Source organism: Trichosurus vulpecula, chromosome 1 (assembly GCF_011100635.1).
Source record: "Trichosurus vulpecula isolate mTriVul1 chromosome 1, mTriVul1.pri, whole genome shotgun sequence".
Classification (NCBI taxonomy): domain Eukaryota; kingdom Metazoa; phylum Chordata; class Mammalia; order Diprotodontia; family Phalangeridae; genus Trichosurus; species Trichosurus vulpecula.
In genome coordinates, this window is record NC_050573.1 from 253,564,070 (window position 1) to 253,587,545 (window position 23,476).

At 35.7% G+C, this 23,476-nt stretch overlaps 1 protein-coding gene across 1 annotated transcript in view; it reads right to left on the reverse strand.

Annotated features, from left to right (window-relative positions):
- Positions 1-21,555, reverse strand: part of DSC1 (desmocollin 1) — a 43,798-nt gene extending 22,243 nt beyond the window's left edge. Inside the window, exons 1-7 of the mRNA XM_036739401.1 lie at positions 21,490-21,555; positions 18,478-18,562; positions 15,406-15,608; positions 14,108-14,227; positions 12,945-13,100; positions 9,070-9,211; positions 1,071-1,234 (exon numbers count right to left, since the gene is read on the reverse strand). Coding sequence (XP_036595296.1) covers positions 1,071-1,234; positions 9,070-9,211; positions 12,945-13,100; positions 14,108-14,227; positions 15,406-15,608; positions 18,478-18,562; positions 21,490-21,555 — 936 coding nt within the window. The remainder of the gene's footprint in view (positions 1-1,070; positions 1,235-9,069; positions 9,212-12,944; positions 13,101-14,107; positions 14,228-15,405; positions 15,609-18,477; positions 18,563-21,489) is intronic.
- Positions 21,556-23,476: the final 1,921 nt, after the last annotated feature.

Genomic DNA, 23,476 nt, shown 5'->3' on the forward strand with positions numbered 1-23,476 from the left:
AAAATCCATTCAGTAGGTCAAGACAAAACTCTCATGGAGAAAGGTTTGATCTACTTGCTAAACAAGATGATCAGAAAGTACTTCTCAATTCTGATCTTAAGTGGTTCTTGAAGAATTTTAAGTGACATTCAACTTATTGTTCCTTCTTTGGAGTTTCCCACTTCTTTGGAATTGTTTCAGTCTCAATTATGCATTTTCATAGGCAGAAGCTGAACAACTCCACTTAATTTAAAATTTCTTAGATTTTTGTTTGGCTGTTTTCATGTCCTATATTTTGTTTTGCTTCCTATCCTCGCTTCCTCTATTAAACCAGGCTATCCCATTTCTGACTTTTTAAGAGAAGATAAGGCAGGAAGCTTTATCATATTTGTCATTTCAATATGACTTTCTGTCCCACTTGTAAAATTTTTGATTTGCTAAAATTTACATCAATTTTGTAAGTGGGCTTTTAAAAATTTTACCTTTCCCTAAATTTCCCTTTCACTTTGGACATAGAACTACTTGGTTTCATCTTTTGGTTTTTTTTTTATTTTTGAATCTCATGTTTTTGTTTCATCTGCTATTCTAAAAAACTGTCTTTTTAGATTGTTTAGCTTATCTCCTATCTTCCAGAAATATTGGTACAACATTGGTGCAACCTTTCACCTCCACTTTGATATCTCTTCAAAGTTTTCTTTTTCTTAAGTTGCTTGCCCACTGCTATGAGTGAATTATTAATATATTAGAGGACCAATCTAAACTCACATAACCATCAATTTTGCTAAGATGAGTATACCAATTTTGTGAATAACAACTGATTTCTACCATGGATTTTATCCTTTCATAAAAAGAAACTGAGAGGTAAAGAAGAGGTGATGATGCTTATGATGGTGACCTTCCCAAGTCATCTATGTCCTTCTAAACACTCTAGAAGCATACAAAAAGGACTTCAGAGAAAAGGCAACAAACTTCCCAGCAAACAAACTCAGCAGTTACTCCAAAAGCAACCTCACAGAAGCCAGATAGCCATCCCAGTGGTGTTGCTTATTATATATGCATAGCATTGCTCAGGAAACGAGAAAATAATTTACCTCTCTGTCAGGTGACAATATGGTAGTGATTACACCTGTATCTGGATGGATTGCAAAATGCTTTGGGCTTTCTGGAATCTGCTTCAAAATGGTATATTTCAGACGAGTATGTAGCGTATCAGGCTCATCCTTGTCCGTGGCTACCACCCGTCCCACTGAAGTACCTGGAGGGATAAATCAAATTCTCTTAAACAACTGAAAGAGTGATTAAATTTGTTATTTTTTGATAGAGATGTGGTTGTAGATAATTCTTTCCAAAAGGCCAGGAATAGAAGAATGTCTTTATAGAATGGGTGAGGGTCATGTGATCATATTTCGAAAGTTCTTAGGTTCTCTACATAGTCCTAAAATGAATTTCAGTTAGATGGCTGTTTTAATTAATGTAATTTGTATTCTACTTAATCTATGTTTCTTATTAATGTGTAAGAGTTCTTCTCATCCACCTCTAGAGAGAGAATTGATGAACTCTGAGTGCAAATTGAAGCATAATTTTTCACTTTATTTTTCTTGCTTGGTTGTCCTCACATGGCTAATATAGAAAAATGTTTTGCATGACTTCATATTGTATAATCAATATCAGATTGCTTGCCTTCTAAATGCATAGAGGGGATGGAGATAGGAAGAGAATTTGGGACTGAAAAAGATTTAAATGCATATTAAAATAAATAAATAAACTCTCTCTCTCTCTCTCTCTCTCTCTCTCTCTCTCTCTCTCTCTCTCTCTCTCTCTCTCTCTCTTTAAAGAGTGGTTCTTATTTTTTCCCCAGTTTCTTGACCTTTTGCCAGCCAATGCACTCTTACATGTCATCACTATGTTGAAGAAAGGAATGACTAGAATTAAGATAAGGAATGGTACTGTTTTTGATGAAGCACCAATGAAATTATAACTGTTCATTTTTTAAAATTGGGATAAGAACTGTATTAACTTATGTCAGTAGCAAAAATACAGATGTTATGTGATAAGCATCATTGACTTAAGACACCAATGTGTGACCCATCTTTGGATGCTCATGGACTACCTGGAGACCACACTTTGAGAATTACTCATTATTTGATGCCCCATTTGTTAAAATAAATCATTATTGAAAATGTATGCTTTATGAGATTACTAACCTTCATATTTCCCTTGTAAATGGTTACATTTGTGGTCTTCAATTTTGTCTTTTTTTGTGTCCTTTTGAAAGGGAATTATTATATCCATACTCATACATTTTATCTTTTAAGAATCTTGAAATGTTTGATAACAAAATGCAGAAATATTTTGTTTGTTAACATATTTACTTATTATTAAATTGCATATAAGCATTTTAAAATATTTAAGGTTTTCAAAAATTGTGTCATTAAAATATTTTCTACCTTTCAGGTCCATGATAACCACAACTTGCTCATTGGTGGCCTCCTTGATTTTTTGTGATTCATGTTTGCCCGGCACGATGTATAAGAAAATTGTATTCCTATAGTTGCTTTACTAAGTTTTGTGATTTAGAATTTGCCATTGCACATAAATATTGCACACCTCAGAGCTGTTTATATTCTGTTCCTTTATAGGATAATTGGGAGTAGGGTAGTGTAATGAGAAAAGCACAGATTGAGCCTGTTGTTAGGAGAACTTGGATTGCAATCCTGCCTCTCAATTATTAGCTGTGTGATCATCAGAATGTAATTTATGGTCTCAACTTCAGGTTATTCATCATTAAAATGAAGATAATAATATCTACTTCCTAAGGCTGTTATGAGGATCAAATGAGACAATATACATAAGGCAAACTCAAAACCTTATATAAATGTCATTTACTTTTTTACAAATAAATCAGTAATTTTCAAAGTATAGTCTCAAGATAGTCCATGAGCATCCAAAGATGCTCTACAGATTGATGTCTTGTCGTAATCATGCTTATAACAAAACATTTGTATTTTTGTCACTGACCTAATTTAATACTGCTCTTATCCCAGTTAATTTAAAAAATAGTGTAATCCCCTAAGAAAAGTTAGTGGCTACTTGAGTTCAGTGCTAACACCCAAAGAGCGTCACTCTACATTCTTATAATCACTCATTTTTCTTAGATGTCTAGACCAGTTTGAAATTAACTATTTAATTACCATTGAAAAGTACAGTATCTAATGATTGTCACAATAATGATAATAACAATAGCCAGCATTTATATAATGCTTTACGTTCCATCAAGTTTCAAATAGTATCTCTTTATCCTCACAACAACCTTGAGAGGTAGTTTCTATTATTAACCCCATTTTATGGAAGAGAAAACTTAAGTGACCTATTTGCCCAGAGTCACATAGCTAGTAAGTTTCCGGAGCAAGTTCCGAAATCAAATCTCCCTTATTCCAAGTACTATGTCACCTGATTGCCTGAAAAGATTGCCTACCAATTGTACTCAATAACCTGGGCAATAGACATCATTTTATTTTGTTTTTCTACATTGTTTTTCCTTTCTGAATTATCAAATCTTTTGAGTTGCTATAGATCTCGTCTAGGATATCCTGTAGAAAGTACTGTGGGTCATAGCACAGTCAAGACAAAAATAGGAACATCTGAAAGACATCACCACCTCTTATTTGAAAGCTGTTCAAAATGTCCTTCCTGAAAGTGATGATCACCTTTGGTAACCATATAGCTCACTGTTTTATACCTCAATACTAACAGAGAATTATTGAACTAAATTCTCCTGTGTTTACATCTCTCAAAGAACCAACCAATTTTAATGCATACATGTGATACATGTTCTAGGAAGGGAAAATTTAAGATGGCCTTTTGTTCTACTAAATCAAATACTTCTTTAATAACCAACAAAAATAAATATTAAGGTCCCTCCCAACCCCAAATCTCTGATTCTACAATGGGATTCTCTATTCTACTTGTCTTTTAGTCAATTGTATTATTATGAAAATGAGGTCTGCAATAGAAACTGATTGATAAAATCTTGCCTGTTCCTTTCACATATACACACATATACATATATACACATAAATACACACATATATAAACTCACACATAGGTGTTTGTGTGTATATATGTATATACATACATAAGTATATATGTATATATATAAAATCAGAGATAACCAAGATACTACTAACAACTAGTCTACAATATTTTATGGCAGTAAGAAAGTAGGCACATAGATCAGTCATTAATTATTTCTACTTGGCATTTTGGAAGTAACAGTACTGCCCATTGCATTCTTGTTATCTTCCTCTCTTTTTGAAGGTTTAAATCTGCTTTCAAAACTCTTTGGCTTCCAGTATGGACCTCTTCATGCATAATTGTTCTTCCTATCTTTTTCATGCCATTCCCACTTCCTTTTATATTGTATATTGGCTTCCTAAATGTTAAAGTCTAAATGTGATTATTCTGCTGTCATAAAAAATTATAAAAAATCATCATAAAATGCTGGGAAACTTGTTTTACTTTGAATATATTTGTTTTCTTCCAGTTTATGCTAAAAGTGTTCTCGGGAAGATTCAGTTTAGTTGTGTCTCATGCTAAATTTTCTTTTCCCTCTCCATAGTTTTTCACTGTTTTGTATTAGTAAGTTTTCTCATCTCTCCCATAATGTTCTGCAAATGAGCTTATACTTTGATTTGGTGCTTTCTCTTGCTTCCACGTATCTTTATTTTGCAAGAGGAATAAGTGACTTCTAGTTGGGGTGGCTTCTGAGTAATCTTGACCTATTTATTATGGTGCTTTTTTATATTAGTTAACCTTTTCAAAGAAATGGTGATAATCAGGATGATTATCTTATCTTTAATCCAATTCCCATTTTTAATCAATAGTGTATTTAGATATGTCAAAATGGAACTGATATAGTTTACAAAGAGGGTCTTTTTTCAAATTTAATGCGGCTTTTTATTTCTATTCTAATTTGTCTAACAATAACCAGGCATAATACCTAGATATTTGCAAGTTGTTTCTATTCTGTCAACAAGAAATTAATCTGACTTTTGCTGTTGATACTTTTTGGTGCCTTTCATGCCCATTGCCTTCCAACTAAATTTTTAAATAAAGTATTCCTGATATACAGGTTTGGGGCTACTCAAAAGCTTTCCACCTTGGGGTCATACTTCTCTTTTTATTGTTAGCCGTCTTCACCTGATCCCTCCTTTGCAATTAAGCCAACAACTATCAAGATATCAGTTAAATGGTTTAGAAGATTTTGTTGAGTTTTTCATAAGACTATATGTACTACATATAAATTGTACTTAGCTGGATGGTGGTCAACTTGCCTATAGTCAACATGAGTACTGATTATGAGATGATTAAGTGTCCTGTGAAATGATTTCTCTTGTTGCCTTTGACTTCTCAATGAAACCAACTCATCTAACTCCTTTAATTGCAAGTCCAAGGAGGACCTCTGAGTTGTCCTTTAATTTGGTTATAATTTCATTAGGTCTTCTGGTTTTATTTATAGCAAGAATATGTGTGTATATACATGTACTATACATGTATGTATGTATGCATTGTGTATATAGATGTATTCATGTGTATATATGGATGTGTGTATATACACACATATGTGTATCGTGTACATATGTATGTGTGTGTATATAGTCAGGCAATAATAAGCATTTATTAATCACTTGCTTTGTGCCAGACACTGTACTAAATGCTAGGGATACAAAAAAGGGTAAAAAACAGTCTCTGCCCTCAAGGAACTTACAATCAAATAGGGGAGACCAGGTAAATGATTCAGGACACACAAGATACATACAATGAAGATCAAAGGTAAATGCAGAGGTGAAAGCACTAAGAAAGGCTTCCTGCGTAAGGTAGAATATGAACTAAGTCTCGGAGAAAACCAAAGAAATTAAGAGGTAGCGATAAGTAGGCAGAGTATTCCAGGCTTAGAAGACAAGGAAATGGAGTATTGTGTGTGAGAAACAGTAAGTGCAGCTGGATCATTGTGTAGGTAGAAGAGAATGAAGCATAAGAAGACTGGGAAGGTAGGAAGTGTGCCACTGTCCAAGAGAAGAACTTTAAATGTCAAACTTTGTATTTGGTGCTGGGGGTAAGAGGGGACCACTGGAGTTTAGTGAGTAGGTAAGTGACGTGATTTGGCCTGTGCTTTAGAAAAATACTTTGACAGCTGGGTGGATAATGGACTGGGGAAGTCTTGAGGGGAAAAGATCTGAGTGGAGAATGTGAGGTAAGGAGTGGAGAAAGACGAGGGAAGGAGAACAATTGGAAGACTATTACAATAATTCAAATGTACTGAACCAATGTGATGTTTGAGTGACTAGAGAGGAGACATATATAGGATTTGCTATTAAGGTAGAAATGGCAAAGTTTGGCAAGGTATTCATTCAATATGTAGGATGAGTAAGAGTGGGTAGTTGAAAGTGAAACTGAAGGATGGTGGTACCCTCAACAATAATAGGAAGTTCGGTAGATGAAAGATGAACAAATTCTGTCTTGGGCATGTGGTGTGCTTATGAGTTCAAAGCACTAGTTGGCAATACAAGAGTGGAGCTCAGAAGAGAGAGTAGGCCTAGATATATAGACCTGGGTATGATGTATGTAGAGATGACAATTAGCTCCAGCATAGGATTTGATGAGATCATCCAATAACATAGTGTAAAGCAAAAAGAAAAGAGGACCAAGGAAAAATCAATTAATTCAACAGGCATTTATTAGGTACATACTATATACCGGACATGGTGTTAAGCCTTGGTTTTAAAAGATAGAAATGAAAGCAGTCCCTGTGCTCAAGGAGTTTCCATTCTACTTGAGGAAAGAAATACAAACACAGCTATTATAATTGTAAATGTAAAAATATATCATAAGGAATCAGGAAAGATCTCTTACAGGAAATGGCACTTGAGTCAAGCTGTGAAGGTAGTGAAGTGTAGCAAGAGGTGGAGGTGAAGGGGGAGAGGAATCCAAGAAGGGATGACAGATTGTACAGGGGCCTGGAGGTAGGAGATGAAATGTCAGTGTGGTTTTCATGGAACATAGAGTCCATTACAACATCAGCCTCAAATATTGGTTGCAAACATATTGTGAGGGATTTTAAATGCCCCAAAGAGCAGTTTCTATTTGATTCAAGAGGCAATAGAGAGTAATGGAAGGTTTTCCAGCATGAGAATAACATGGTAAAGTTTGAACTATTACAATATAAATTCAAGACCTGCATAGAGGATGGAGTGGAGAAGGCAAAGAATGATACATAGACACAGGAGACCATTATAATAGTCTAAGCAAGAGAGATGAAGACTTTTGGTAGGATTATGATCACTTCCTCAATTTCTTGGTCATAATAAAGCAGACATTTTAATAGCACTTTAGAATTTACAGAGCACTTTATATTGCAGTTTGTCCTTCATTCTCAAAGAGGACCAGGACATCAGGATGATGATGACATGACTTGTAATTGTATTGGATTTGAATGAAAGGACTGTGCAAAGTTGCCAGCCTCACTTTCTCCTGCAGAGCCATCTAGGTCCAGTGGCCAGATACAGATCAGGATGACTGGAGATGGCCCCAGATGCAGTGGGAGACCTTGGCCTTCTTAAGTTAAGGTCTTTCCGAATTTCATTTAAACCATAAGAAAAGTCCTGTGAGGTACGTAGCTCTTATTATTCAGAAACTGAAGCTTGGAGAGGTTTTGTGATTTGCCCATAGTATTACTGCCAAGGTCAAAGGTGGGAAATGAATTTAGGACTTCCTGTCTCCAAATCCAGCACTCTAGCCTCTACCTAGGGTAATTCTTAGAAAGGACACACAATCCACTATATTGACCATATTTAAAGCCTTTTTAGCTTGGTAGAATTAACCAAAGCTTGTATTTTTCTGACAAATCCTTCAGGATTGAGGAATCGCATCTATACCATGAGACATTAGAGTAGGACTTTTATGGAGGTGGGTGCTGATTAGTTATAGTAAATATAACTAGGAAAAATATTGCAAAATTGTTATTAAATACTAGTGAGTCTATTGAACATGGGCAATGTTTGAAAATATGCTTAGCCCACATCTCTTTTTGTATCTTTTTCCTAGCTAAAAAGGGAATATTCAATTGTCATTGAACTAGTTCTGATCTACACAGACTTCCATTCAATAAATATTTATTGAACAAATGAAGGGGGAAAAGTATCATGCCTGTTTCTGGTTATTGTGACTGTCACTTCATTCATTAGTATTAACTCATATTTGCTGCATTTCTAGTATTTTCAAGGTATTTGTCTCTAGGGGGGAAATCCTAAGGAATATTTCCAAAAGACAAATTAAATAGGATAATTTCATTTTTGCTGATTTTTTAAAACTGACCATCCCTGCCTTTAAAGAGCTTATATTCAACTAGGAAGAGATGAAAAGAAAACAAATTAGTTATTGAATCATTCACACATTTCCTGAATCTACCTCAATACCATATCCATTTTTCTCTATAGGAAAACTCTCCTTTCCATTTCTTAGACTACATAATAGCTCCTCTACATAAAGCCACTGAGGTTCCTTTCACACTGAGAGAGTGTCAGAGTGTACACAAAGGTCAAGTGAGCACAGATATAATACTCTCTAATTTAAGAGATTTTGGTCAAATAAAACTGACAAATATAAAATACTAACAAAAGATTGTAACTGTACCCTATATTATCATCTGAATTTAGAGATGGTGTGTCAGAGAGAGAGAGGTGTGTTAGAGAGAGTGTCAGAGTGTACACAAAGGTCAAGTGAGCACAGATATAATACTCTCTAATTTAAGAGATTTTGGTCAAATAAAACTGACAAATATAAAATACTAACAAAAGATTGTAACTGTACCCTATATTATCATCTGAATTTAGAGATCTTGAGCATTAGCTTTTAAGAAATTCACAGTATTATTGTAGCAAATTTAAATTAAAAACATGTTTTAATTATAATTACCCCCCAAACCACCAGCATAAAATGTAATGATGAAAAAGAAATACATTTTTAAAATACTGTTAACACAGGTTAAATTTAATACTTATTTTAATATTTTGATTATAATTTTCTACTTACCCACTCTGCAATTTTCAATCACATTAAAGGTAATCATTTCTTCAAAGCATGGGGCATTATCATTGTCATCTTCAACTTTGATGAGAAGTGGGAGTGGCAGATCCGTGGAGTAACCATCTGGTGTTGTTGCATAACCAGTTATCTACAATATGGAGAGGAGCCCTCAGAAATTCCTTAACAGAGTATAAGCTATATTCACAGTAAATGAGAATTAAGAAAACAATTTCTTTTAATCATGGCAGGACCCAGGAATTAATACTGTAACCAAGATGCATCCACATTGTCCTCTTTAGATGACTCCTCTTTTTTTTCCTCCTTATCTATATGTCTTCTGAATTTCATTTACGACAGTTTCCACCCCTTCCAACCTTACTTCTTCCACAGAATTTTAAGTCAAAAGATCCTACCTGTTCAGAAGCCAGGCCTATTTACTGTTCTTTTCACAAAACACTCAACTCTCGACTACAAGCTTTTTCACTAGTGGTCCACCCTATCAGAAATTCTCTCACTGATCATCCCCACCTCTAAATTTTTATACCTTCCTTCAAGTCTCACCTAAAATCCCACCTGCTGCAAGAAACATTTCCCAACGCTTTTTAATGCTAGTGACTTCACTGTGAAATCATCTCTGATTTATCCTGTCTGTACTATATCTACACTTTCCACTCCCACCCTGATTTGATTGTGACCTCCTTGAGGACAAGGAAGGTTTTTACATTTTACCTTAACCTTTACCTTTCTTTGTATCCATAGTACATAGCAGAAATTTAATAAATGTTTTTTGAAATGACATTGAAATCTGTTCTCTAAAATTTAGGTCAGTCTATGTCTGGCTTTCCTCTCTATCACAAATTCTAAAATATAATAAACATATCTCTTCAACATATCATTTCTTTCTCAGTAGCCACAGATTTATTTTTGGGCACAATCAGGTCTAGACTAGCCATTTTCTTTGTGGCTTCATCCATCTTTTGAAGGATGAAATTATTATTATGACAAGCTCACAAATTATTAGCTCCTCTTCCTTTGGAAGAGAGAGCAACAACAGATGTCCAGATAACAGAAGTTCTCCATCATTACTACACCATGTCTCTGTGCCAAGCTTGTGATGTGTTTCACATATCAGATATATATATGTATAATATATGTGTATATTATACTTATATATTCATATATAGCCCTTCTGTCCAGGTAATCTATAGTTTTCCCACAGGACAATATTTCTGGTTTCTCCTTTCATTGATCTTGATCCCAATGCCCTCCACTATGATTCCCCATATGGTTCCTGAATTTTTTCACATGAGCATATCTTCCTAATATGTACTGCTATTCTGCCACCTCTTCCTTTCATCCTTTTGGGTAAGATATATTCAAGTTATGGGTGACTCATGTCATTAAGTATTTTAATTGGAATCTCTGATTCACCTTGCTTTTTACAAATATTTCATGCATTTGCATTTAGATTCTGAACTATATACTTTATTACTGACACCTTTTTTTCTTTAATCATACTGAGCATCTTTACTTCCATTCTTCTTCACACATAGTGTGTGAAGTAGCTATAATAGCTACTTTCAGATATACTTTGGTAGATACATATAGACAGTTTTCTTCTTCCTTTTTTAAATTTAAATTTAAGAGTCTAGCAAATTCATTTTTAAATCAACTCTTATTAGGTACTCTATCTCTGCCCAAACTCATTGCCATATTTTAAGTGGTATTCCAAAATCCAAATCCTGTTACTAATTACCCTCTTCTTAAAACAGACAGTCATATCTCAAATCTGCTACTTTGTTCTGCCTCTTGTCAAAGTCAGCCACATTCCACAATGTCACACACATTTACAAGGAAAACAGTCACCAGTATTTTTGCTAGTCCCATGGATCTCTTCTTGCAAGGACACACTAATTAGGGAAGCTTAATATTTTAAAAGTGTAATAGAATTTAACAGCACCAGATATGTCATATTTATCTAGTAGAATTATTTAAAAGGGTTTCCTTTTTAAATTTTGAGACTATCTTTCCTAACAGACATACATGGTCCTTCAATAATTTTAAATCATATGCTTATACATGTATATGTACATATATAGGTAAATATTCAACTTGCTTAAGTTTCTCCTATGCTTTCCACTGCCCTAGATATAAAAATGGGAGAAGCAGAGGGAGCAAAATCTAGCAGGGTAGTATGCGATTTGGTATTTTGGAGGGCAGGATGTAACTTTATGACACTTATGAAATTTTGTGTATATTTCTCATTCCATCCTCAGGGAGAAAATATGATGTTGGTAGATCAGACATTGTTATTAAATCATATCTTTTACTCTTTTCTTTTTATATGAAATGATTTAAATATCTCTTTTTTTAAAAACTTGTGACTACTGCTAGAACGTCATAAAATGAACAAAAAATGAAATTATTCTCCTTAATTTGTGTTTTGGAAATATTTCTTAGGACTTCTTTCCCTACTAGAAAGCAAGTTTTTGAATGTGCTTCAAAATTGATACTGGTGTAGGCTTAAAATAGTTAATTAGTGTTTAAATAATGAGTATGAAACAGGAAAATGCTTACTCCCCTCTCTTCTCCATCTATAATAATAAATCCAGTTTGATGATATTTTACCACTAAATACATTTAAAGGAGTAAAATAAACATTTTACTTATAGTAAAATATGATATAACAATGAAATTGAAGGCCTTTAAATGTTACTATTTCAGAATACAAGTCATTTCCCAATTGAGAAATGATCAAAGGATATGAACAGGCAATTTTTGGAGGAAGAAATTAAAGATATCTATAGTCATATGAAAAAATGCTCTAGATCTCTATTGATTAGAGAAATGCAAATCAAAACAATTCTTAGGTACCACATCTCTCCTGTCAGATTGGCTAACACATCAAAACAGGAAAATGATAAGTGCTGGAGAAAATGTGGGAAAATTAGAACACTATTGCCTTGTTGGTAGAGTTGTGAACTGATCCAACCATTCTGGAGCGCAATTTGAAGTATGCCCAAAGGGCTATAAAAATGTGCATACCCTTTGACCCAGTAATACCACTTCTAGGGCTATATCCCAAAGAGAACATACAAGGGGGAAAAGGATCCACATGTACAAAAATATTTATAGCCGCTCTTTGTGGCAAAGAATTGGAAATCAAGGGAATGCCCATCAATTGGGGAATGGCTAAACAAGTTGTGGTATATGAATGTAATGGAAAACTATTGTGCTATAAGAAAAGAGGAGCAGATTGACTTCATAAGAACCTGGAAAAACTTATACGATCTGATGATGAGTGAAGGGAGCAGAACCGAGAGAACATTGTACACAACCACAGACACATTATTTCTGTGATGACTAACTTTGATAGACTTGACTCTTCTCAACAATGCAAGGTACTAAGGTAGTTTCAAAAGACTCATAATGGAAAAGACTATCCACATCCAGAGAAAGAATTATGGAGTCTGAATGCAGAATACAGATTGAAGCATGCTATTTGCTCCCTCTTTTTATTTTAATTTATTTTATTTTTGGTTTTGTTTCATCTTTGTCATGATTCATTTCATTGGTTATAATTCTTCTTTACAACTTGATTATTGGGACAATAAGTTTAATGTGAAGGTATATGTAGAACCTATATCAGACCATATGCCATCTTGGGGGCAGAGGGGGAAGGAGAAGGAGGGGAGAAAATTTGGAAGTCAAAAACTTGTGGAAGTGAGTGTTGTAAACTAAAAATAAAATAAGCAACATATATCTAAAAATAAATAAATAAAGTAAATGGAAACAATTTTAAAAATGTGACTGTTTCTAAATCTTAAGTACTAAAGTACTAAAACAGTAAATAATTCAGTATAACCAATTCAGGATTCTACCTGAAAACTATCATATGTCTCACGGTCTACAGCACGTGTACAAAAGATATCCCCTGTGTCTCTATCAATGTAGAACAAATTGAAGGGCTCTTTGTCTACTCCAGGTCCACTTATAGAATAATAGATGGTGTAGTTTTGTGCAGAATCAGACTGGATCTAGAAAGTTTAAAAAGGAAAGAATAATTATAAAAAACAAGGGTCATAATACAAATCTAAATATCCAAATATCTTGGAATTTGGGGCTGTTTCTGACCACCTTGTTTCCTGTGTATGCTGTCTCACCCAGTTCTAACTCTTTCCCAGCCACCTGTTTATGTGCATACTTAAGAAATACAGAATCATAGAAACTTAGAGCTCCAAGAAGACTTCTGTAGACATGCTCTTGTTCACCTCCCCCACTTTATTTTACATGTTAGGAAACTCATGTCACAGTATTTTACCCAAGGCTACATATAAAAGGGCAAGAGTCCACATCAAGCCCACATCACTTGACTCCTAGGCTATTGTATCTTCCACTACTTCACCGTGCTTTCTAGTTTTCAAGGTCCAGAGAGAGTTGCCTGCCATGTACCAAACTATCTGTCTCTTTACTCACTTCTCAAATCATTCATTCTTTTGAGTAGGTTTACCTCACCCATTCTAGTCCTTATGCTAAGATGGAAAATCACCAGGCTACTTCACAATCACTTTAAGAACACCTTACAATCTACTCTGCTGTTGCTTCCTAAGATTCTCCAGGTCTTATTATCTGCCCAGCCTCTACACACTCCAGACCCTGGGGCACTGCCATCTAACCTACTGGTGCAACCTTACCACTCATCCCACCACTACACCCTTAGGACTTCCAGGCCTTCCTATCCAACCTACAGGATGGATTTTCTTTTATGTGTTTTCTCCCTCAATCAGAATTTAAGCTCCTTGATAGAAGACACCATGTTGATTTTTTAAAATACATTGTATCCCTCAATTAAAGGCACAATATTTGGCAGGTACTGAGTACTTAATAAATGCTTTTCCATTCATTCATCCACTCACAGATAATGCCTTTTCTCATGCCTTTTACTATATGTCAGATTTATCATATTGTGTGATTCAGCTGGAAATATATTATGTAGTTAAACATATGACTCCTTTAGGATAATATAAAACTTCAGTGCCATTACCTGTTGAATTTGTTGTGGAAATGGACCTAACGAATTTTCCATTATTGAACAGGGAATTGGTGCCCATCTTCTTTTGGTTCTCTTAAGAGCTCTGTCTTTTGCATGTCTTTTCATAGGTATCTGAATGTGGCAGAAGGCAAAAAGAAGATATCATAGATTATAAACACATAAATTGAAATTTCACAGCTACAAATGTAGAGTGAAATTAGGAAAGTTATCATTTAGCATAAAGCAAACATAGTATATTCTTGATTTGAGAAGAGAAAAGACACATTTTTAGTGACATGCATATGTGCACACAAATACAGAGAAGTGCCCAGACCAATACTTTCAACTCTTTTCCACTTCCTGCTTCTGTACCTTCTCCGCAGTTCCCATGTCCAGCCCCAAACTCACGGTGGGTCACCCCTACTCTTGATAAATCAGAAACATAATCATCAGTCATAAAGGACATTCTGAACAGCTATGGGAAATCCACAAACCAAATGATTCATTGAGAGATGATCAAAAATACTACAATTTGAAGTGGTATAATACCAGGCAGTAACGTGTGTGCGCGCGCGCGCGCACACGCGTGTGTGTGCGTGTGTGTGTGTGTGTGTGTGTGTGTGTATGTATACAAGGAGTCTTCAAAGCTTTAATGACTTAAAAACATTCTAGGATTTTTGGGATTCCCTGTATGAACATATACACATATCTGCCAAATTTTTAGTACAGGAATGCTTTCCTTTACACACATACATGTCTACACATGCAAATGTGTTCTGGGAAATGTGTAATTTGAATTCTTATAAATCAAATAAATAAATAAATGATTAGATAAAAAATAAGATAAATCAGACAGTTTGGTGTAGCTGAGAGTGTACAAACTCGAAGTCAGGAGACCTTCAAATCCTGGCTCATATACTCACTAACTGTGTGATCATAGGTACGTTACATTATTTATTAGAGCCACAATTTCCACATACGTGAAATAGAAGTGATAATCCTCACAGTATCACCCTCCTAGGAATCTGAAGAAAGCATTTTGTAAACCTTAAAAGGCTGTGTGTATGTGCCCATGTGTGTATATATGGAATATACATGTGTATGTATGAATTATTGTACTTAAAATGAACTAGGAATGCTACTTTAAGAAACTGGATTGTAAATCCTTTTCATTTTATAGCTATTTAATTTTTCTTTTAGTAAATTAAAAAGTTTATATTGAACTTGCACCTAAACAACAGCTTGGGAGATGTTTTTTTTAAACAGACATAGCAATAAACAAAAATACTTCAAGTTTTTATCTATTGTACCTTCTTTTCTGGGGCTAACAGTGCAATCTCTATCTTTTTTTGTTCCTGTTTCTGAGAGTCTGAGAGCAAAATATCAAAGGTTCTTTTCTCAGAAGACAACCCAATGTTTTTTGTTGTATACACTGAACCATCTTCCAGAATTCTGAAGTCAGGATCACTTGAATGAATGAGGTCAGCCGATTTGAGACACTCCTCTAGATTAACTGCATGGAAGAAATTTGACAGGGATTTGAAAGATGCAAACAAAAAGCGAACATGTTTTACAGGAATGACAACTGCTTGTTACAGCATGATAAGGGTAGGTATGAACCTAACTATATTTGAGTTATGAGTGTCTCTTTTTCAAACCAATTCAATTCCATTCCACAAACACTTATTAAATGCCCACTAGCTGCAAGACACTGATGCAAGTCAAGAATACTAAAAAAAAAAGGCCCTGCCAATAAGAAATTTATATTCTACTAGAGGAATATTGTAAGTTATACAAGTAAGTAAATACAAAGTTTACACACAGCAATCTTGAGAGTGAGAGAGACAGTGCTAACAACTAGGCTGATGCCAGCAAAAGTTAGGGAGTCATATCTTGCATTAATTTTGTGTCATAATTTCATAATAATTAAACCTATTATATTTAATTCACTTTAGTTATATTATCAAAAATATGCTGTTAACAAAGATTTAACAGTCTTTTCCTTCTGGACACCAGAGTTTTGTTCTGTTTTGACCAATGGAGATGAATGTGAACACAGAAAAGATTGAATTTTACTTCTGATTTTCAGAATCTGCTTCTAACTTGCCAGATCACATTCTTCCATCATTGATATTAAGTTACTTGATACTATCTAAAGATTTATTTATAAAAATGTTGAATTTTAAGAAAAAAACAGGATTAGGAGATGCTGGAGCCAATTAAAAAAGCATTTAAGTTCCTCCTGTGATGAGGGACTCTAGTTCTCACAAAAACAAAATTACCTGTCTCCCCATAGGGCACACAATTTTTTTTTCTTTAACTTTTTTGACTACACTCATTAACTTGCATGTATCTTCTTTTTCAAGCAAAATCTCTTTTAGATGTTTATTTGGATTTCAGCCTTTCATATATGACATCCTTCAAACAGTCATAAACTTTATGCTTTCAATAGGATAATTTCTTCCCCAAATAAGAAGTAAAAATATAGCTCCATGTCTAAAGACAAAATGCTTAGTTCTCATAAGAGGGTACTAATGTCCACTTTTTTTTCAAACAAAATTTATGCTTGTACAATTTAATTTTTCTTATGACAATATGGAGGCTTATATGTATTTATATCTTTTGCCCTTTGGATCTTAAAATCTGTATTATAAATTCATAGGATTATAGACTCATAGATTTAGAATGGGAAGGAACCTCAGAGGTTTTTAGTCTAATCTCCTCATTTTGCACATAAAGAAACTGGGATCCAGAGAAGCTGAAACTTGCCCAAGATCATCCATCTAGGAAATCATAGTCAGGACCTGAACAGCCCAAATCTGTTGACTGCAAATGCAGCTCTCTCTCCACTGCAAAACTCAAATGAACTCAGTCCATTGTGTAGCATTATTAAGAATTTATTAGGTATCTTTTGGGGGTGTTATAGCTATATAGCAACAGGATTGGAAAGTCTGGTTGAAAAAATGAGAAAAAGTTGTTCAGGCAAAAATAAATGATATGCATTTCCTCAATAATATGACAAATGCTAACTTTCCGTAGTACCATTAAGAAATCAGCAATGTGTTCTTTTAAAAAGACTGAAAACTTCTTCATAATAGTCTTCAATTGATGTCACTGTATACCACCTAGTATGCTAAATCTACAGGTCACTAAAATAAAAATATTTTATTATTAAAATAATTAAAATTATATAATAATGTACTCGTTTGGGGGGAATGCAGGTGAATGTGGACACTACTACAAAAATGCTCAGAAGATTCATCTTGGGTTGAGGTAAGGCCAATTCTTTAGTCAGCAAAGCCAATGCTTATGTAAATATTTTTAGAACGCCCTTTACTTATATGGGCTCATAAGGCTTAGAACCTGAAGAGAGCTTCAAAATTATTTAATCTAACCTATTCATTTTATAGGTGAAGAAACTGAGGACCAAAAATGTTAAATAATTTACTCAAGGTCCTATAGCTATTAAAACTTAAGATGGAACTAAGACTTTTGGGACACCCTCTATTCAAGGGTATGTTTCTGAATAAAGAGTAAAGATCAGTGAAGGTCCCAGATGAGGTGGCATAGCAGAAAGAGTGCTAGATTTGGAGTAGGAGGACCTGGGTTCAAATCATGGGTCTGCTGTTTATTTCTTCCACAACCTTGGGTAAACTGTTTAGCCTTTCCGGGCCTTGGTTTCCTCATCTGTAATTTGAAAGGGCTGGACAAGATGACTTCTAAGGTCCCTTCCCATTATAAATATATGATCCTTACAAATTTTAGCTACAAAGTGAGGTACACCTACCTCATAAACCGGTAGTGATGGTGGTTATTGTGATGAGAACAATAGCTCACATGCTATTAGGATAATATGAAGGTAGATTTGGTTTTGTTTCCCCATAAGTAAAATTTATTGTTGTTTTTGCAGTTTGGATTCTTGGTATTTCCTATCGATATCTAGTGATTTAGAGAACTATGACTTGGGAACTTTGGAAGTAGATTAGTTCTTTGATGGCAGACACAATGTTTCTTTTCTTCTTTGTGTCCCTGGAGCCAAACTTAGTGATTGCATATATCAAATATTTTAGAAGATTTGCTAACCTGAATTTAATTTAATTGATATGGGAGACATTTAGGTTCATGGGTTCTAAAGAAATAAACTTCAACTACTTTAAACCTGATCTGTGTTCCTTCATTTCCCTTGAAGGAAGAGCAAGAAAGCATACTCTGGGATTTCAGGTATCCCTAACCACTGGAACAAAATAAGTAGTCTGTCCATCATTATAGGCCCAAATTTATATAAGGCAGTTCCTACCTGGCTTTTATCCCAGCTCTTAGAAAAGCCTTAAGCAAAATGTAGAAAATTACAACTTTGAAAGTCTTACAACATTTTTTCTCACCTCTGCCTACAAGTGTGTCAGCTTGAAGATGAGAGGGGACTTTAAGAACGACTTTCTTACAAGCATCACAAAAGAAACACAGAACCTACAAAGGAAAAAATGCATTAAAGGGAATTACATATCATCCTAACATTTTGCATATTACTGGTATGTCATAAGACATGTTAGTTTCTTACAACAATCAAAATTTGAATCTTTAAAATGCACCTTTAACAATTCCCTTGAAAGACTTAGAAAAGTGACCTTAGAGATTTTGAATTAAAAGGAAGAAGAACATTAGCCTCATAAAACTGAAATTCAACTTTCAACCAGTCATATAAATTCATATATTTGTATATAATATGAAAAGTGAAATAAAATACAAAAATGAAAATATATGAAAAATTCATAAATTAATATAAATAAAAATACTGATTTCTTAATTCCTTAATTCCTCATCCTTATGGCCAAATAATTTATTAAAATAATCACATATTTCATTCTAATTTCTAGCAGAGCATAAATACTTAATTTATCTCACTGGAGGTTGTCAAAAGGGAGTTCTATTCTTAGCCTGACTCCAAACTGAGGAGTGGATAAGCAATTGAAAGAATTCAAGAAGTGAAGGGTTACTTTGCTATTTATCTCATATAGTCACTACTAAAAGTCACCATAAAATATAAAAGGCAGGGACATCAGATCTTAAAATTTATCATGTAGTTCCAGTTTGGTTTTTTGTTTGTTTCCCTTGGAGTGTGCTCTATATGTGTATGTGTACGTGTGTGTGTGTGTGTGTGTGTGTGTGTGTGTGTGTGTGTGTGTGTGTGTATGGGAGGGAGGGAGGGAGAGAGAGAGAGACAGAGAGAGAGAGAGAGAGAGAGAGAGGAGGAAGGGAGGGAGAGTTAGCTACTCTGCAAGGATCACTGCAATTTGTCAAATAAAAAAGTTCCTAGCAAAGTTGGAATGCCCACAGAATAATGTGTCATCTTTCTCAGAATTCTTCAGTGAAAAGATATTTATTTAATCTGACTCCTTTTGTTAGGGAAGGGATTCCTGTCCATTTTTGCAGCAATAACTTTTTTCTTTTTGGGTCTAACTTTGGTTAGGAAGACAGAATAAAACCTCATGAACAGATTAAACCACTTTGAGGTCTTGTGAAAACTCTCAAGTGAAGCTGAAACTACCCAAACCACGAATGAAAGAGGGGGAAAAGGCACATCTGGTACTCCTTTCATCATGGATATCTTTAGACACAGAAGAGAGTCTCATCTGTTTGACTGTTTTAAGTCTTCTTTCCTCAAGTCAGTGATTTCCTCAGGTCTAAAGTGATTTCTTAGAGTTGATTTAGTCCTGCGTTTCTAAAAGAACATTCTTATAAATAGTGTTCTAAAGTCATTCTGATTGTGGTTCTTAGGTGCAGTATGTGGGGGAGATAATCTATATAAATAATTTATTTAGAAAATCAGCAAAGTCCCATGCATTTTATATATCCATATGTGTGCACAGATGTGTGTTGTATTTACTCCTACTCTCTTACTCTTTCTGCCCCAACACTCCTATATAGCATTACAGATAGAACCAGTGCGAACTATCGATGCCTACAAGTTTGAGCAGGCACCAAGAAATGTAAAGGGAGGGAACAGGTGTCAGGAAGTGAAACAGGTGTGTCATAGATAAGGCTCCTGGCATCCCATAGGGTACTGATGATAGTGTAGTGGGAAATAAAAGGGATACAGAAAGAGAATAAAGAGAAAAGAGGGTAGTGCTCCTGGAAAAGGATTCTCCAACACTTGTGCTTGTTCCTGATATCATTCAAGTGGTCATATTCCTTCTTAGAGGTCACTTTTAGGCTGTGATTAGAGCCAGAGTGGGTCAACTAAACCATTAACAAGGGTAAAATGAATACATTTGCAAGGAGACACTTTACTCAGCAAATCCATCCTCCATGCCTTGCACTTCTTTGGTGGATTAGTGAAGCTCAGCCCCATAAAATATGTATTTTAAGACTGGTTGACCTAACAGCCTGGAATAAAGGAGGGAATTCACTGCATATAGTAGGAGAGAGATGCAGCACCTTTTAAGAAAAATAAACAAATACATACACAGGCCCAGTCGCTAATGTCTTGGTAAAGTGGTGTCCTATTAGACAGTATCCTCTCCCACACCCCTTCCAACCTTCTTTCCTTCCTTCCTTCCTTTCTCTTTCTTTCTCTTCCTTCCTTCCTTCCTTCCTTCCTTCCTTCCTTCCTTCCTTCCTTCCTTCCTTCCTTCCTTCCTTCCTTCCTTTTTTTTCTTTCTTTCTTTCTTTCTCTCATGGGAAATGCCTGGATTGGACCTAGAGCACTAGCTCTCTCCCTGGATTTTCACCTTCCTTTTTCTAGGTTAGGGGTTCTTAACTTGGAATTCATAAACTTCAAAAAAACTATACTCTTTTTAAAAATAATATAAGTGGTTTCCTTTGTAATCCTAAGTATTTTATGCATTTAAAAACATTATTTTAAGAAGGGGCCCACAGGCTTCACCACACAGCCAAAGTCCACGATACAAAAATGGTTAGGTACCCCTGTTCTCGGTAGAGGAGTCCTTTTCTGCACTTTCCATAGGTGCCGACTTGTGTGAGCGCACACTTTCTGTCCCCGGGATTCCTTAAGTGATCAGCAGCCAAAGCAGCTTCTCTCAATCCTAATCCCCTTTTTTCCAAATAGCTTTGGCACCAGCTCATGCTATTAGGTCGCGTGCCTACGGAAGGATCGTATTTCACTCACTTTTCTCGGGGGAAAAAATAACTCAGCTGCTAGCGGAGCAGGAAATTCCCCTGGAGCGGGATGTCTCGGGGAGCTGGTTAGTTGGACGTCCCTCCCCCCTCCTTTCCCCTTTGTTAGGGCTCAAAGGGAGCAAGCTCCCTACAATAATCCCCACGGTCCATCGTTTCCCTCACCCGGTCTTCAATACCCTCCGGGCCGGCAGAATAGGGGCAGGAAGAGGCTGCCAACACGCTTGACTATCCTCGCTAATCCCTTGGCTCTTACTCACCAGGAGAGAGAAGAGGAGATGCCTACAGAGGATGCTCCTCAGGGCGCCGCCAGGAGTTGGTGCCATCAGAAGCGTTCCCAATGGTCAGGGTAGGCAGCGACAAGATGAATCAGGGCAAGCAGGTCCCCAACTGCAGGCCCCTAGCTGGAGGAATATGCTGCCTCCTCTGCACCAGTGGAGAGTCAGGAGAGGAGTGAGGAAGGACAGAAGGAGGAGGAGCAGGAGAATGACTTTTCTTTTCTCCCCCTCTCTTTCTTTCTCCTCCCAACTATGTCTACCCCCTCTTGCCAAGGGGTTTTCCCTCAAATGTAGAGGGTGGGGTACCAAATCACCTCAAAAACCAGCCAGAGGCTCCTCGTTGCAGCACCTTTCAAAACTTCTGCTACTTGCCACATAGGCAGGAGCAGAAGGTAACTCCCTTGGTCCTCAGCTCTTCTCCTCCCTACCCCCCAGATTGATGGTATGAAGTCCCTTGCCAGTTATTACCCATCCCTTCTCCCACCCCTTCTCCTCCTCCTTGGCCTTATTAACCTGCTCTGCCCCAGGCAAAGAGACATGGATAGTGCAGGGAAGTCAAGTTGGCATCATTCTCTCTTGCTCCCTTCCCCCACTTCCCATTGCCATTGGCAAATCAAGGGACACAAACAGGTATGCAATCACCTTCTTTCTCATCAGTCTGTTATCTCTTGATCTAAAGCATTTAGGTGTTGCCTTGTCACAAACAGCATTGTTGTTCTGGAAGAGATGAAGTCTTCTAGTCTGAAGCAGTTTAGCTGTATATCTGTTCTCCAGTATTCTTCCCTTCCATTTAGGATGCTACACAGGACCTTAACCTAAAGGCTTGAGAGAATCTAAGAAGCTATTAAATTAGTAGTCTGTCAAGAATGGTCAGGTAGAAGCTGGGAGTATCCCTTCTTTTCTTAAGTTTTTTGTTGTTAATGCAATTGTATAAATTGTTTTTCTTGATATTGTTGGATAGTCTCTTATACAAGAGTAAAGTACTTTAAAGGCACTCATCCACTTTAGTTGCTTTCAAATCATAGAATTTGGGCCCTGAAAGGAACCTAAGCAATTTGATCAAAACACTTCATTATAAGGAAATGAAGGCCTAGAGAGATTAACCTATATAGTCATGGCTACACAATTCTCAGCCTAGAATCCAAGTGTCTTGATGCTTGATCTAGTCCTATCTTCAATTACACCACTCAGAGACCTGTTAATGTGAAGTAAAACAAAAGATTTCACTAAGTTGAGTATGTGAAATAGGCCACTGATGCAAAGCTTTGACATCTTGACATGAAACACTTGTATAAACTCAATGATATCTACTCTTCTTCATCTCAAAAATAGAAGGCTGATACCATTTCAAATTGTCAAATTGAAGGAATCATTTCAAATTGTCAAATGCTTTCCCCCCAGAAAAATCAGTAATGATTTATTACATAGACACTGTGAGGCATAAGAAGAATATGACATGACCTTGTCTTCAAGGACCTTATAATCTAGTTGGGAAAACACCACAAGTAAGAGATACTTCATTGACACTAAATCACTGCTTTCCCTCTATAGAAACTTGAATGGACCTGTGATTTTATCACCTGGGGGACTTCTTCACCAGCGCAGATCATAGCCTCTCTACTTCATCCTTTTCGGTTCTTACCCCTCCCCCCTTTTTCTTATGAGTTTAATAAAAGCACACAGAGACATTTACAAATACAACGAAAAAGAAAAAAAGATTATGCATGGAACCAGAAATCTCTGTCATGTCCACCTTGCTAAATCTAAAAAATTTTAAACTATTTTCTAGTTTTCCCAGAAGCTTTTCATCTCTAATCTTATTTTTTTTAAGGGTGGAGATTTTTAGATATTCCAGTGATTCTTAGATACTTTCTTGACTTATTTTCCAAGGCAATTGGTTTTGATGGAAGATACCTTGCTTTTATATTTTCTGATATATTTTCAATTTTTCACTTCTCTTTTAGCATCT